Source organism: Pleurodeles waltl, chromosome 12 (genome assembly GCF_031143425.1).
Source record: "Pleurodeles waltl isolate 20211129_DDA chromosome 12, aPleWal1.hap1.20221129, whole genome shotgun sequence".
NCBI classification, from domain to species: Eukaryota; Metazoa; Chordata; class Amphibia; order Caudata; family Salamandridae; genus Pleurodeles; species Pleurodeles waltl.
The window spans coordinates 597,222,551-597,240,455 of NC_090451.1; the positions used below are offsets into that span (position 1 = coordinate 597,222,551).

Consider the following 17,905-nt stretch of genomic DNA (forward strand, 5'->3'; position numbering starts at 1 on the left):
CTCCCATCCTGAGAGGGTCCACAACCACCACTTTCATTCTTGCGAAGGCCTAGGGTGCCAAAGTTAATCCAAAAGGAAGAAGTCTAAATTGCTAGTGAGTGGACCACCCTCCTCCCCCCGAACCACAGGTACCGCCTGTAGGACTGCATCATACATATATGAAATGATGCATCCTGCAGGTCAAGGGACACCCTCCAGTCTTCTGCATCCAGTGCCAAAAGGACCTGATCCAGGAAAATGTTCTTGAACGTTTTGTGGTGCAGGTAAAGGTTCAGAGACTCAAGGCCCAGGATGGGCCAAAAGCAACCATCCTTCTTAGGCACCATGAAGAATAAAGAGTGGCACACCTGTTCAGTTTCCTGCATTGACACCATTTCCACTGCTCTCTACTGCAGCAAAACCACCGAATTAAGCTATAGAAACGGTCATAGGATGGAAGGAACTATTGAGGAGAACAATGGGGATGCTGCTGAAGGGTAGGATATACTCCTTTCCACAGTTTGCAGGACCAGCTAGTCTGAGGATATGGTTTTAAGGCCAGCAGGAAAGAAGATACCAACATCCAACTGGCAAACTACTGTGACTTCAGTAGACGAAGCAGATGTTAGCACATCAGTCAGAATAATAAGAGTGTATTCCAATGAGGGGAAAGGGCGCTCAAGCACTTCGGTCACCTTCTCCAGAACACCATGGAAGGATACCATTTCAGCCAGTGTTGGGCCTGGGGCTTTATCAGTGTGACTTATTCAGCCCACTGGCATTCAGAAGGGTCAAAAGATCTGAAATACAGCAAATAATTAAAGTCATTTTGGCAAGAGATTATCTTTGAAAACAGTGTTCTTGATTGCTGACACAGGCAGTGATATTCTAACTTACGAACTGCAATAAGTATGTAATTATTGGAGTCAAGCGATCAGACTACATTTTCACCTTAGTGTTCAGGATTAAGTCACAAAACGATATTTTATTCCAAAGACCCCCACACAACAATGTTTCAATTTTAATGAATAGCAATTATCCACCACTCAAACACCGAAAAAAACTAGGACTGGAATACATTTCTATAGAATACATTTTTAATTACACAGAAAAATACATTTTGGTTGCCTGAAAACAGCAATTAATGATTTTCTGAAAAAGCCAACAATACAGCTTTAAATGTGAATACCTTAGTGCACTGATCAAATGACCTTCAAACAAAAAACAAAACACACAGCATCACGTTGGAACAAAGACATTTTATGTTTTTGCAGTTCCTTCAGTGTGAGCCCCACAAGGTCTGTCCAGGCTTGCCTACACTATGCGTAACTATGTGTATGGCGTCATTGCAGTTCTGCCACATTTGCTGTCTCGTGAAACTGCAGACAACCACTGGCCCTGGAGCGTAGCATTGAGAACAAAATACCTCTTCATATTGGAGAAGGGCATCAAATCACTTCTACCAAAAGGATTGTCTTGTGATATCCCCTGCCAAATTCAGAACTCCAGATAGACCACAAAAAGCTCCAAAGTTTTAAAAAATCAAGCAAATGTACTGGAAGATGGCATCACATTCTCTTTCCCAATTCTGACACCGTGTGCGAAACATTAAGGAAAGAGGTAAACAAATTACTTCACATGCCAATCTTACAATAAGGCTATTAAGATGGCTGTTTCAATTTAAGAAACCGTAAAAACTGAACATACAATGTGTTCAGAGAACAATGGTTTGGGTTCCCTTGTCTAAATGGGGCAGCTAGACAACTAAAGTGTAATGGATCCAATGGGGCTTTAGTCTACCCATGAAATACAGATTCCTCTGTGTGAGGTTATTAACCCAGAGCAGTAAATAGCCCCAACCTCATTTTTGCCAGGTATGAGGAATTACTTGCAGCAAGAGGTGCTCAACACACTCACATCCCCATAATTCACTGTTCTCTTCACATTTCCCCCGATAAATTGTGGCATGTGAGACCTTCTGAGATTTATCAGAGGAAACTGCATGGTTGTGGACATTATTCCAAAACACATAACTCTGATCTCTGTGGACCTGTGTATTCCTGTTTGGCAGGAAGCAGGATTATCCGTAAATCAGACCCTAAATGTAAATCATCTTGAGGTGCAGTAATTGATTTATTAGTTTATAAGGACCTTCAAATCAGCAGAATTGTATACCAGTTGTCTTGCTCTCAAGAGACTTTAAACAGGCAAAAAATGAGGGGGTTGGCACAAAAACATAACTCGTGTAAATTATCTAGTTTCACCGAACCAATACTGTGAAGTGCACAACATCACTTCGAGAACTGTTGATTCTGCACTAAGCTCAGTACATTTTATTTGTCCTTAGATTATGCCCACACATACAGTGATCTGACGGCATTCCTAAAGACTGCAGTCCCCAGGAAGCAACTAACAGTGTACCCATTGTTTCTATCAAATAGGACACATTGCCTGAAGTACAGTCACCAGTTTAATGAGCACAATTCCAAGAAAACAATGAACGTACTGTGAAACTTTTCGGTCCATTAAGACAATGAAAATCATGCATAAACTAACTGAGACTGGGTGCATCCTGCAATCACTTGTACGTAGACATGCCCCATTATGATCCGTTGCACCTCCCTGATTATCAGACAGACTTCCATGCAAGCTGCGAATGTGAAGCAACGCAGAAATATAGCTGAGAACTTGGATGCTAAATGCAAACATATTTCGATGTTTCTGAAGTGATGCACGTGACAATGCTGTTATTGTGTACTGCAAACAAAGTGCCCAAACAGTTTTTACTGGTAATAATCACCTGGTATACAAAGCACTTCAAATTATCACATAAGCACCGAACTGACTACGAATCCCGTCGTCCAACATTTTCTAGCCAGGGGGTATAGAAACAGTGACCTCAAGGGACAGAAAATAGTTGGAGTACATCCCTTTCTGTTAACACAAAATAATGTATTGGCAGTACATTCTACAAGACAACTCTACGCAAGTTCAATGGGCAAGACAACTTCACCAGTCCAGCAAACCATGGTCTGTGCCAAGTGAAGGAAGTGAATCACATATCCGACTCCTTGTGGCTATACAGTAATGGAATCATGCTAGTGACCCCCGCTGGTGCTTCCACACAGTAGTGAAATTCAGCAGGTTATACAAGATTATCATTGTGAACCACGTGTTCTGAAACCATTAAAGATACAGGCCACCCTTAACAAAATATAAATCCTAAGGACCAGCAATTGCATGAAATCTATTTTGTCATTGTAATCTCTGGGGGCACTTACATATGGCAGCAGTGTTCTAGAGTAGATGTACAAGTGAACTATGTCACAGCGGGTGAATTCACAAGAAAAATTTGGATTTAGATGGGAATGTCATTTTAAAAATAACATATATAACAAATGTGTACCCCCTTAGCCCAAAAGAGTTCTATCCACTAATAGTGTACAACGCAAGACCAATTAGAAAATGATATACATAGATCCTACTAAGTTCAATGGCAACGGCTTAACCAGGAGTCGGCCTTGAAACTTGTGACAGCACATGCTATTTTCATACAGCATCTTCCATTATTTCACAGCTAAGCGCCATCACTAAACTGTTTTGCAGTGGTTGGCCAAGGCATTCAGACTGCTGTAGGTCATACCCGATTCCCTCATTTTCAACTTCCTGTAAATCACAAGTGTTTCCCCATCAGCTCTTACGGAAGGCCAGGTGAAGATTAAAATAATACAAATCACTCATTCAAATTACTCAAGAAACACTCTTTCTCGCTGTATTTTCTTTCAGGTGGACTCATTGTGAATGGGTTCTGCACTCTGATATGGAAGGAGCTGCTTTTGAGGACGTCACCTCATTATAATGATGCAAGGCCAGCAGTTGACAGGAGGGTGAGAGTCAAGACAATGTATGCCGACTGGTACACCTGGGGTATCTTCAAACCCTTTCCAAGATCCCATGCCTGGAGAAAAGACATGTAAAAGAGAGAAAAATGAATACAGGATGGAAAATACAAACAAAACACTACAGCACACAATTCTATATACCTGCCATCGCTCTAAAATCATAAAACCTTCACAGTATGAGCCAATGCCTGCACTACCTTATACTTTCTAATATGTGATATATGTCAAGATTTGCAGGTCAAAGTATAACCCCTAGAATGTTGCACTTTATTGCGTTCTGTGGATATACACTGATATATCCATTCCTTTAAACAGGACTGTGATCAAAGTAACGACGACAATATTGGAGAGTTTTGTAAATTGTGCCCAGTTTAAAAAACATAAATACATTTTTTTTTTTAATGCTATTCAGCGATCCTACTCAAAATGCTGGGACCGAGCTAACAGGTTATAATACAAACATTTGAGTAGTTGCATTAAAAACATTTGTTTATAATTTGCACATTACAGCATGAAAATACTGTACATATAATCTTTTATCAATATTTGAAACCACACTGGCAACAAACTTGCTAAAAAAAAACAGAAGATTGCTCTAAAAATGCAGAAAGCACATAAAGACAGACACCACTAAACCTTCTCAGTGTTGGACGCTCACATCGGAACACAAGACCAAAGATACACAAACACACCCACACACCCACAAATTATGTCCAATTACATTAAAAAAAAAAAAACACAAGACTATTAAAAACAAAATCCAAACAAGTTAATAGTCTGAAGCAGTAGAAGACGGCACAAGTATCAAAGACTCCAGTGGCACATACAGAAGTGTTGGGCAAGATTCAAACGAACTTTTAGAAAGGTGTAAGGATAAACAATTCAAAAAGCAATATAAAAAGTGTAAACTTCAATGAAGTTCATAAAAATACACAGAAGCTACTCACCACCGAAATGTTCAGGAAAAATTAATTAAACTTCCATACAAAATAGTTTTAGAAGTCTAAGAAAACGATTATGAACAGGAAAACTGTAAATTTGGCAGAAAGCGATCTGTGTTTTGGAACTGTTGTTCTAAAGCAGAAAAAGGATAACTATCAGGTGTGCTTGCCTTTGTTCATTGCGTCGACTAGTACTTGAAAGTTAGTGCTGGTGGGTTTACAAAAAATACTACAAAGGTGTGCCGGGCAGACACCACCAAATTGCATGTTCAGTAGTGTCAGTAGTGTATCTTTATTCATTTAAGAGTGGTGAAAATTGAAATGAATACAGTATCTCCCCATCCCCTTCTCCCGCCCCCAACACCCCTGGCTTCTGATTTACTGGTGTTACCTATACACTTACCTTTTCTCGCAGTCATAATTTCATAACACAGTTGTACAGTTGGTCCATGTTAGAAACCCTGATAATCAATGGACTGATGTATTTTTTGGATCCTTCCAAGACTCCCTTAGTGAGGGGTTCAAGACAGGGAGCCCCTTGAAAATCAGCACACATGACGTAGCTTCAGGTAGAAGATGCAGGCTAACGTGTGCGGTGTGGTTACAGACATGGATCATGCCATGTATTATAAACACTTCCTTGTAGTTCACTTCCTTGCAAATCATCATTTTGAGAAGAGGTGTGAGTCGTCATTTCCTTGGAAGTCATTCCTCCTGAAGGGTGGTGCTAATCGGCCTGACAGGTCAAATCTTTGGGCATAGCCTGACTTCACTCTCGTTGCTCAACTTTATTCCTTAGAAGAATTGACATGCCTTAATATTTGTCTTTCCGTTGTTAGTAATATCATTTTACTTATACTTGGACTACTGATAAGTTTATTTAAAACCTCCAGCGCATTTCCTGCAGCTACTTCAATTAGTACCAGCTTACTGTTTACCCCCTCCAGACCAGACTTCATATGGTTCTCCAAATCACTCATCTGCCAGTCCAGACGCTGTATATGGGAGGCAATATCCACTACTGGTTTTCCTGTCTCCAGTTCCCCAGCGGTTTTAGCGGTTCCCTTTTCTTTTTGGCTGGTGGAGGCATTTCCAAAAGGAAGCTCACATGAGCCCATCTTAACTCTCATTCCCCCCAGGGCTTTGATTAAGTGAGAATAGCTCTTGTCCTACGTCCAGGGAGTTGGGATGAGTCTTTTCCAAATCAGAATCAACAAGTATGATGGGTACAGAGTGCCATTTTATAAGTTAAATCCCTAGACCTATCGGTATAAGTAAACCAACGATTCTAGGTTTCCCAACAATGTGGCATATTCACATTTTAATACAGTAGAGCATTCTGAAGCCAGAGGGCATCGTATAGAGATGCATTCTAAACAGCCTCTTTTCAAAGTTGTCTCATGTATTCACTTCCTGTGAAGAGCTGCATTCCTTGGCTTGGTTACACTTTAAAACGTAGAGCCAGCTGCCTGCCCACTACGTTTGAAAATTAGTCAACCTCTCTTCTAGCAATTCTTCAGTCACCAGGGATAATCATTACCTCGTGGACATGTCTGGGTTAAAAGTTCATCCATGAAGGTTTTAGAGAGGGTTACCTGATATTTGTACATTAACATCTCCATTCCTTCCTTAACAAGGAAAGGTTGTGTAACTCAGGGTTGGGGAAATAAAGCAGAATTTTCACTCTTTAGGAACAAACTCTCACGAACTTAAATTTGCATTAATGCATTTTAAGTAACAAAATATATATACATCTTTCTAAATGACGACCTTATTTTTTGTTTGATACTCAATGTAACTTAAATCTATCATTAAATAATCTAATGTAATAAAGGTGACACACCAGGGATACCTTAAAATAGCAGTCCCTCACTTTATGTTTTAAAGGACACAGGGGTGACAGACTTGCACACAAAGTACTACGATGTAGAGCACAGTGGCAGCAGGGCATATTCTGAGAAATTAACATCTCTCCACGTCTGCTTTTAAAAGTATCACTATGCTTTTCCAGACCTCTTGCTGACATGCAGGGGGAACACATTATATATTTGTGCTTTTCATAGACCGGTACATAACAGAAGGCTCTATGTGTGTCAGGTCATACAGGAGTAGCTGTAGGTTGTACTCCGGGTGAGGAATCTACAATGTATATAGAAGCAGAGGAAATTCTAGACAAATATAGAGGCATCCGTCGACAGAGTATAAAAAAGGACTAGGAGGTTTATACTAGGCCAGAGGATCTTTACAGATTGTTCGCTATAGGCCGAATCATCAAAGCACCTAACAATATAGAGAATTCCTGCAGACAATTAATCCTTTGAGCACAGGAACACATCATCAAGCATAATAAGTGCGTTATCCACACAGGACATGAAAACCTTTCCTCCGTGTCTCACAATCAAAGAGATAAGAGGCACCACCTTCCTTCACTAAAGGCAGACCACAACCAGAGACGAAGGACAATAACAAGAGAATGGTATGTCAGGTCATTCAAAAAACAGGAGGTGATCATACACGTTATATGGTACGACAATCAAGCAGAAACACTAGTAATCCACGAAGCCTGTTTAAAATAAACAACACTGATGGACAGGTATTACGGTTCTCCTAGGCAGTGTACTTCAAGCTGGGCTTGTTTACTGCAATACTGCATGTCCCCTAACCATGCAGAGGCTCTAGAGCCGTACATTAACCTTGTTTAACGTTATGGCTGAACAACAAGTTTAGGGTGTCGAAAACGCTAGACCCTACTACATAGGATAGCTTTGGTTCCATTTTACTGGAAGTCCCACTTTCAAACCAGTACGTTATATCATCATCATATACTTTATTCGACCATAGGTCATAAAAGTTACACATTAAATTGTACAAAAAAGGTACGTTTTCTTCATTATACTTTTACACTGGCTGAAAATAGTAAGGTTTAGAATAGGAAAAGCTTCTATAGGCAATGGCCTACTATAATCCACCATTGGTCCCGATACATAACTTAACATTTAGATACCAGGGTTTCTGAGACAATTACTTCATAACGTTAAAATAGTACAAATATTTAAAACTCTTAAAACAATATGGGGTGATTTCAAAATACATATTTCCCAGATGGTATCATCATCAAGATAAATACAAACTATCCGACCCAAGATGTAAAAATTTAAAGTGCTGATTTGATGTTACATAATAATATAATTCCTTAATAATTTAGATGGCATACTTTAACAAAGAGAGCCTACTACCGGCACAATCATTTGGCAAATTTAAGCACTGTCAAGTCGTTAAGACACAAGCACAGTGTGATAAAAAGCTTATATATTAACTTAAAATGGTTATCGGATTCATGTTAAAATGGCACGAGTGCCAGACAGATGCATAAAAAATAGCTCTTTATGGCTAAAACTAGTGTTAAAATGGCAGAAACACATAATGATTGCCTACATAATGTCTGAAAAATCTATTCCAAGTCCTATCCAACCCACTTCATCCAGATCATCTTCATCATCAACTTAGTTCATCAATGACCATAAAAGCACAAAAAACAGAATATAATAATTCTTAAGTAAATAAATAATTACATGTCTGTAAATAGGTGTAAAATATTAAAACAATAACTTGATTTGCACATATGGCTCTAAATCTTACCTATATAGAGATAAGACCTTAAATAACTTTTTGAAGACGGCAACGTATGCGCCAAGCTGTTGCTAAATACTTACTTACTGAAAGAATTACATCAGCTGAATTATGGCTTTTTAGAACCCGTAGAGCCAAGGAGCAATTCTTGAATCCCATGTCCCTGCAAATCTTGCGGATCCATTTTGTTCGCGGAATCGCATAGGCTGGGCAGAAGAACATAAAATGCTCAATGGTTTCAAAAATACTGCCACAGGCAGGGCATGTATCGGGAAGATTAATCGACCCCCACCTATGAATCAATGACATCAGGGGCAGTGAGCCAAAACGAAACCTTGCGTATAAGCTCTTGCCTTGCAAGTCCGGTATCACATCCAAATAGGATTCAAACTTTGGGGACCATTTAATATCAGTAAAGGAATTAGTTAAGCGACCATGGGATTTATGGATTATGTAGTTGTCCTTAACATAAGACCAATAGGTTAACTTTAAAACATTTTTGTGCCGTCTCTCTAATTTGTGGGGATTTTCCCAATAGTCGCCCAAGCCCAAAAGCCTAAGCCAATGGGCCACATGGCGAATCCAGGGAAGAGTATTAGCATTTTGGCATTTCAGTAAATCGAGTAATGCGGTCTTATATATATCTAGTTCGGGGGTTGTCCATAATCTAATCCAATAAAGGAGAGGTCTTAGAGTAGCTAGATCTGCTACTCGGCTTAGCCCCAGATCTAGAAATATTGGAAGCAAGGGTGTAGTGCGTGGACATGCAATTAAAGCCCTTGCAAAGTTGTTTTCCCCCACACTGATCTTATTGCAGTTAGCGTAACCCCATACCTCCGCTCCGTACAGGGCTGCACTTTGAGCCTTAGCCGTGTAAATTTTTATTGCTGGGGAAACAACCTTTGTAAAGGAGCTTTGATAAAAACGCAATATGGATGAGGCTCTATGTTGAAGGAGCCCTGCACTTTTCGTAATCTGCTCTTCCCATAGTAGTTTACTGGTTAACCTAACTCCCAAGTAATCTATAGAGCTTACTTCCTTCAGCGGTACTCCCTCAATGTGGATGGAACATCTTTTCCTAGGTCCCTTGGATAAGACCATCAATTTTGTTTTGTTAATGTTAACCTCCAGCCCATAATCGCTACAGAATTGGTTAAACCGGTCAACAAGGGTCTGCAACCCCATTGGTGTCTTAGAAATGAGGAGTGAATCATCGGCAAAGAGCAAGATAGGGATTTTTTGTGTATTCAGGGAAGGGGCATCATTCTGGCCTGTGGACACAGCCTTTACTACTTCGTTGATAAATATAGTAAACAGTAGGGGGGCTAACACGCAGCCTTGGCGAACTCCTCTTCTGATTGGAATCCGTTCTGTCAGTTCGCCTTGTTCACCCCACCTCACTTGGGCATAAGTGTTCTCATGCAGTCGTTTTAACAGGAGTAATAGATCCTCTGGGATTCCCAATCTACCCAGCACTTCCCACAGTTTGGCTCTTGGGACCAAATCAAAAGCCGATCGCAGGTCTATAAATACCACATACAGGCATTGTTTGGCCACAAGTACATATTTCCAATGCAATATGGCCAATCGAAAAACCTGGTCTATCGTGCTTGTACAGTACGTTATATATATCACAACTGTAAAACATACACATCATAGTCCCAGATTTAGAGTAAAGTCACAAGGCTCATTTCTCTTCCTCCACCTGATCTCGGAGCAGCACAATGGAGACTTCTCAAAAAGCATACAGAAGCATAAATCACCAGCACACTGATTAACATGCAGACGTGCAACAAAATCCAACCACAGTACCCATAGGTTCAACGGAAGATCACAAGACCTCATTCTGGGAGAATCGACTAGTGGGACCACCCAAAATAAACAAATGACCACACACATCTAGATTTGACCAGAGGAGAGGCTGTGGTAGGATTCAGGTCTATAAATTCTGCTTTAATGGGCAAAAGCAAAGATGGGATATGAAACTGAGGCGCACTAGAGAGCAAAGGTCAAAGCTGTGCTAAACAAAAATAGGCAACTGAACATAATTATCATGCTAGTGTTCCACTGCTTGCAGTCTAGAGGAAGGTGGTTGATAAAGGTGTACACCTTTTGACTATTCTTAGCAAATGCCAAAAACAATGCTCCAAAGTAATATTAATTATATGTGAAAATAGTTGTACACAAGGACTGATTTCGGTTTAAAAAACAAAAAAAATCACCGGGTATTTTCTGGTTCTCTACTTTGTTCCACAATAATTCAAAAATGTTTACAATAAGAAGAATACAGAGCAGGGCCCCTTTATTTAACAAACAAGGTTTTAGAATCAATATGCAAACTTGTATTGAAATCTGCAGGAGGAAAATAAGATGACATACAAATGTTCAATAGCACTTCTTACTATGAAAAAAAACTACAATTGATACATGCCTCAAAAATGCTCATTTCCAAACATTTTGATGGGAAATCCCTAGCTAAAATGTACACGGAAGACATGATCTAGTGTACAGAGAGATGTCAAAACTTAGGCCACAAAACCCGTCACAAACTAACCATGGAGTGTCGGTGATGAACAGATATTAAAGAAATACAGCCTAATGTCGAGGAGGAGATATTCCTCATACACAACCGAAATTAAGAATGAACATATCGCCTTTGATTTACCAGATGTCGGATTCCATTCCACGTGTGGTACATGAGGGGGAAAGCCAACGCAAATTTTGCAGAATAGATGAGAGCTGGACCCAGGCTAAGGGACTTCACAAGATCCAAATAAGAAGCAAAGTCTCCTGGTAACAGCAAGGCAGCTACGCCAAAGAGTGATACTCCTGTGATGAAAAAGTAAGTTAAACATAAATGTTTACATATCAATACACAAATGACTTGAGGCATTGGAGATTCTGCCCTCCCATCCACCAACCCGCAGAAATTTAGTATACCGTTAAAACAGCATCGATTTATAACGCCTGCCTCCCTCCTGACAGATCATGCCATTGAGGTAGGGAATCAGCTCCCTCGCTAAATATTTCTCAATTGCCTTTATCCTTTTAAATCCCGAATGCGTTTGATGGGGTGCTCGAAATACATGTCTTGTTTACTGTGCTAAACCAAAATCATGTAGAACGCAAACAAATCAATGCCTATACCAGGCTGATTTCTCCTTAACTAAAGCTGGCAAACATAGAAAGCATAAATCCTTGATTTCTTGCTCATTCCTAACAATAACAAGCGTACTGAATGCCATAAATACCACAAATGCAGCAAACTTCTTCGAATGCCTACAATGTGATAACTGACTCATTACAGACCTGCAGTCATTGCAACCCCAGTTCCACGGTGAGAGATGGACATCGCCATAGGGAGAGACCATCTGAAAGAAGAAGCATCATTAGCAATAAGTGACCTGCCTCGTTTTTCTTTCACTTCAGAACTATGTAACGTTTTCTGTTTACAGTTTTTCAATTTAAATGCATAGTGCAACACAAAGAAATTAAGAAAAAAGCAACGCTCAACAAAAATAGTGAAAACTGTCAAGAATTTAGACCAGTGCTAAAAAAATACAGAAGAAATGCCGATAGCTGACAAAGACAAGAATAACATGAAAACTGCAAATTTGTGAACACAGTTTCAGACGAACAAGTTACTTACCTTTGGTAACACACTTTCTAACCACAGATTTCTTACCTTTTGACTATTCTCCGGTCACTCTGGTATCAGTTTTTGCTCCACCTCATCTTTTCAAGGAGGCGACTTAATTGTTGGATTCCAAACGAGCGCTTGTACATCGTTCCTACCACAGAACATTGTCTATCAGCTCCTTGTGGTATTTGCGGGCGCAAAGAAGGCAAAGCAGTGCAGAAGAGGACCATTTCTCACTGGATGGTGCTCTCCATGAAAATCTGCTACAAACTGTCTAACAACCAAACCCTGAAAGATTTGCAGGCTCATTTGCCTAGATCCAAGACTGCTACCACTGTGCTTTGGCACGTGGCAGCCTGTTTTTAATATTTCCCAGGCTGCTACATGTGTCACTCACTCCACATGTTCACAAAACACTAATGTCTGACAGCCAGGTTTGTCGAGGTGGCAATTTTGTTCACCCTATCCTGCAGGACAATTTAGTTAGAGGAGGATCACAGATCCACCAACTCCCTGGTATTGCTGGAGTATCTATTGAAAAGGCGAGAAATCTGTGGTTAGAAGCATCTATCCGGACAACAAATTACTTCAATAACGCTCTTTTGGGAGATTCTCTACCTATCAGCAAATTCCTCACCAACCCTTCCAACCTCTTCGTTCTGTGAACTAAACGTTTACACCTAGAAAGACCCCAAGTCTAGCGATCTATAAACTGGTTCAAACCAATCTGTTATTGGGATCTGCGACTGGGGGTGTGGACAGCCTTGAAAAGAACTTAATTCAGCATGAGTGGGTGCTGCTTACATGCATCTCTGAACACTTCCAGAGCACCGGTACAGAATCTCACAACACAGCCTGTTGGTGGTCACTGTACTGCTGTAGATTTTTCAAGATGCAGTCTGACACCTGGGAAATATTCAAAAGGTGAGGAATCTGTGATTAGAAATACCTATCAGAAATAAGTTTTGCGAAGTTAGGAGCATTAAATCTACAAATGTTTTCTTTCCTTTCAATTTATCCCACCTAATTAAACAGAGCACTCTGCTGGAGTTTAGCTCTTCCGCATAATATGTCCACTACTATGGCTTCTGGAATCAATATAATTAAGGGAATGTAAGGAACACCAGTGTCCCTGCAATGAAGTGACATTAATATAGAGTAGCAATTTCACCAATGAATAGTATAACCAGTTCAAATCAGTCATTGGTTTTTAGTTAAAGATATCCTAAATACAGTGGTTGCCATCAGTAACATTTAGTGGGTATAGATTGAAACTGTGTTCTGTCACCTACAGGTATGCACTAACATAAGTAAAATGAAACTTATTTCTACAGAATTTTAAGTTCATGTTCACAATTTCAGAGATGACAGGTATCAAACGCATAGTAATACATGTGGGATCTTTTCTAGGCGCTGCATGGAAAATTCACCTAAAAGAGATAGTGAGTAGGGTTGTTTGCAGTGTAAAATGAGATACATTCCATTAGAAGTGAAGGCATCGGCCAGTCCTCCATCAGGACCAATGATAACTATTTACCATCCAATTTAAAATATTGCTTTCCTCACATAAGTAAGAGAAATTGAGGTACTGTCTGCCTCTCCAAAAGATATGTCAAACCAGACCTATAATGTTCTAGCTCAGCAGTATAGCATATCCCCAATTTATGCTGGTTGGGGATATGCTATACTGTGAGATTACGTCTCACCATGGGGATAATGGATTGCAAACCCAGTCGTTTTTTTAAATTAATGGAGTGGTTTGGGGAATATTAAGGGCTGGCATCAGGAATTTATTTTCAGCAACTTCTAATGCACCAATATTGCAATGGCCCCAGAGTACTGCTCTGTAGATTGCGGCCGCCACCATTTCAGCTCCTCAATTTTCTACTAGGGGAGATATGTCTGTTCTTAGTCCCAGATTTGTGGTGGTGCTTACTGTCCGAAGTAGCAGCGCGCCTCCGTTTGCCCAGATTGTCAGGACTTAATTAGCTGGGGCGGCACATTTCTGCCTCACTGGAGTCTTCCGAGGCTGGGTATTACAGTGCTCATTGTGTATCCCTGTGGCTCTTGCACAATTGTCAGCACAGCAGTAGTGGTATACAGAAAGCACCACTCACTTTGCGGGACTCCCCTCCATCCCCAACCTCTCACTTGCCACGCAGTGCCTCTCTGCCTTCCCACTGCGACCATTGCCATCTCTTCCAGCACTCTGTGGTCTGCAGGCCTCTTACCCTGCTGCTCCCTGAGAAGCAGGTCTGGCTCACCATGCGGTGGACGAACCCACTACCCGGCTCTTGTGGCAGGCTTCGAGGTAGGGCATTGCAGGAGTGCCCTCAGCACCTGTAGTTTCAATGACAACACTAGTTGAATGGTGTTAGGGGAACAGGCACACCTCACCACCCTTGTCTACAAATGCTGGGTTATGGCCTAACCCTCCAGGACCCAACCCATCAGCAAAAACAAATAACTAGTTAGGTCATGCAACATATCTTTTACTAACTCCCCCTTCACCATGTCAAATATATCCTATCAAGCATGGCAATTGATGAAACCATACATGACAATAGCAGCAAGGTTAAAACAATACACCCCCACGGCCATCACCTGGGATGACACAACTCTAGGCACATTTTAGATGCCTTGTGCTATACGTTTGAATTGTTATGCATGACATTTACTCACTGTTATCATTGGTTCTCTTGGAAGGAGACGATGGGTATAGTGATGGATGATCTGCCTCTAAGGTACAGGGGCTGAAATGCACTGTTCTTTGTTCACTTACCTGTTTGCCAGTTAGTGAGCGATTGAGGAGTAAGTGCCAGGTAGCCTGCTTCCTGCTTGGGTATGCAACAAACTATGTAAATGCAAACCATGTCCCATAATGACATTTCTAATGTCCAGTGTCCCCAATAGCACCGTCTTAAAACCCATCCAAAGCGTAAGAAAAGCAAAGAGGCCTGCACAGTTCAATGCAGTACTCTGCCTGGGCGAAATAAAAGAGGTGGTGGTCTGTGTTTGTTGTGTGGTAGCTGGGACCTTCAAAAGGTAGAAATCGAGCAAAGTGGCTTAGATGCCTCTCTCTTTGCGTTATTCACTGGCCCTGCTGATATAGTTCACTGATACTGTACTGCTTAAACACAATCTTCCAAACACAAAGTAATTAAGTAGAAACAACTGCCAGAGGAAAAATAGCAAGGTTATGTTTTAAACTGTGAGCACCAGAGTGTGTCAGACAGAAGGTCTGCAAAATACACCATCTGACGTCAAGTCCTTCTACACCGATTGCTGGAACACAGCACAAGCAAAGACTGGTCCAAATTAAGCACTGTCTGGCAGGTATTGGTAGAACAATCCCCAACCAGACTTTGCCACAAGTGCAAAAGCTGCAGGCTAGTTATAAGACCTGGCATCCTTAGGGTGGTTTTACCCCATACTTCTTGCTTTTTACCTCTTGTTTTGTTGCTGTATCTTTTTGTTAGCCTTAGGACTCTGACCTATTTACCACTGCTAACCAGTGCTAAAGAATATATGCTTCTCCCCTAAACATGGTAACATTGGTGTATACCCAATTGCCATATTTAATTTACCTGCAAGTCCCTTGTAAAGTGGCATACCATAGACACAGGGCCTCGAAATTAAGTGCTGCTAGTGGGCCTGCAGCACAGATTGTGCCACCCACTTAAGTAGCCCTGTAAACATATCTCAGGCATGCCACTGCAGAGCCTGTCTGTGCAGGTTCACTGCCACATAGGTTGGGCACTTAAAATCCCTTGCCAAGTCTTAAATTCCCCTTTTCTAACATATTGCACCCCTAGGCTAGCCCATAGGGCAGGGTGCCATGTAAGCAAAAGGCAGGACATGTACCTTTAAGCTTTACATGTCCTAGGAATGACCCCCCCCCGCCCAATGTCATTTTTCATTTCTTCTGGATCTAAGATAGAACCCTGCTGGAGTTAAGGCTGCTGTGCTGGAGGACTGCCACTTTGCTGTGCCTGACAGTTTCAAGGAACTACTGCATTGCTTTACTGAGCTACCCTGATGATTGCTGACCTCTGCCCTGCACCAAGAACTGCCTCCAGAATGACTCCAAGGGTTTGCCTATGTTTCTACTAATGGCCTCTGGGACATCAAAGACCTCAGAACGGCTTCATATCGGCCTGCCGCCTGCTCTGTCAAGACTTCAGAGCTGTTTCATTGCAGCCTACCGCCCGCTTTGCCAAGACTTCAGAGTGGCATTGTTACAGCTCACCTACCACTTTGCAAGGACTTCGGAGCAGCTTCTTTTCAGCCAGCCGCCTGTGTTGACAGGTAACTGAGAGGCCCTGCACAGGCTTGCACTTCCCCAGCTGGCGAGCCACACGCTCAGGAGCAAACCCATCTTCCTGCCACAGTGTTGGCCCACCTCGATACCACCTCACCTTAAACCCAAGGCTGCAGCTATGTATTCCCTGACAAAGGAGGACCGAGCAGCCTAAGAGCTTCTGCTGCGCTCTCTGCAGTGAAAATGCACACCACTCTTGGAATTTTAATTCCATACTCATGTCAGTCCCGAACGGCCCGACAAGTGGCTACTGCACTCTTTGCAGAAGGACACACTTACTCTTCCAAACTACTGTAAAGGCTCTAAATTAAGCCTAGTACAAAGCGTACTTATTCTCGACATCTTTGAAAGTGAATGTTCACTGGATTTTTGTCTTTTTGGTCTTGATCTACTCAGGTAAATCTAAATTTTTCATAAACGTGTGTGGTGTCCTTTATGGTGTTTTCATTGTGATTGCTGTATTTGGGTTGCACAAATACTTTACACATTGCCTTCTAAGTTAAGCCGACCTGCTCTGTGCCAAGCTACCAGATGGTGAGCATAGGTTAATGTGGGTTGTGTATTTGACTTACCCTGACTAAAACTGTGGTCCCTACTTGGCCAGGGTGCATACCACTGACAGCTAGAGACCCAGGGCCATATGTACAAACACTTTTTCCCATAGACACAGAATGGGGAAAAACCTTTGCTACATCTGGCCCCCAGTTTCTAACACTTGTGCTGGGGACACAGCAGCTTTTTAGGTTTTGTGATAACATTTCGAAAACCCTTAAATACAGTTCAAAAACAAGTTTTCAAAGCTATAGGGAATGTCAACACCACTGCTTGTTACATTCAGATGTATTAATAGGGCTGGAAAGAAACTGTTTTTATCAGTGATATCAGATATGATGGGAAAGAATAGGCATTACTTGGAATAATAAACCATAGAGAAGGTACTGCCAGTGTTCAAGAAAAAACATGACATCAGTCATCAGCACTATGTTGCAGTTGACAGGTTAAAAAATGTGGAAACAAGGATACAGCACAAAGATGTAATTATACCAAAAGTGTGATTAGGTCAGGTTACCCTAATGTACAACTGGGTGTCACCACCTATGACAGGCCATGCCCCTGTAATTACCAAAATAGAACAAATAAACATTAAAAACAGCAGGTGGAAGTAGAATATCTTCCTTTGGACATTCACCGAAATGGAGCCCTTATATTGACTTTTGACCACTGGAAAAAAGGTGTAAAATTAACTGACAACTTGATGCCACAATCTGTTCAAGAGGATTCTGTGCCCCACAGCTTCTAAGAGGATAAACGTATTTAGCATACCAAACAGCATAACTAAGGGATTGTTTATTAGTGTCCCAGGTGTTTTTTTCTGCTTTTTTTTTTTAGACAGAAATCAACTGGAGATGGGACGGTCACCCAAGCAAATGCAGAAATGTTCGACACCTAGCCACCACTTTAAGGGGTACATTAGCAATAATAGACAGGGGTT

At 41.2% G+C, this 17,905-nt stretch overlaps 1 protein-coding gene across 2 annotated transcripts in view; it reads right to left on the bottom strand.

Annotated features, from left to right (window-relative positions):
- Positions 1-1,054: 1,054 nt before the first annotated feature.
- SDHC (succinate dehydrogenase complex subunit C) overlaps positions 1,055-17,905 on the bottom strand; it is a 50,516-nt gene continuing 33,665 nt past the window's right edge. For both annotated transcript variants that reach the window (XM_069217802.1, XM_069217801.1), the window contains exons 4-6: positions 11,762-11,823; positions 11,118-11,281; positions 1,055-3,937 (exon numbers count right to left, since the gene is read on the bottom strand). In XM_069217802.1, the coding sequence (XP_069073903.1) occupies positions 3,833-3,937; positions 11,118-11,281; positions 11,762-11,823 (331 nt within the window). In that variant the 3' untranslated portion in view covers positions 1,055-3,832. The remainder of the gene's footprint in view (positions 3,938-11,117; positions 11,282-11,761; positions 11,824-17,905) is intronic.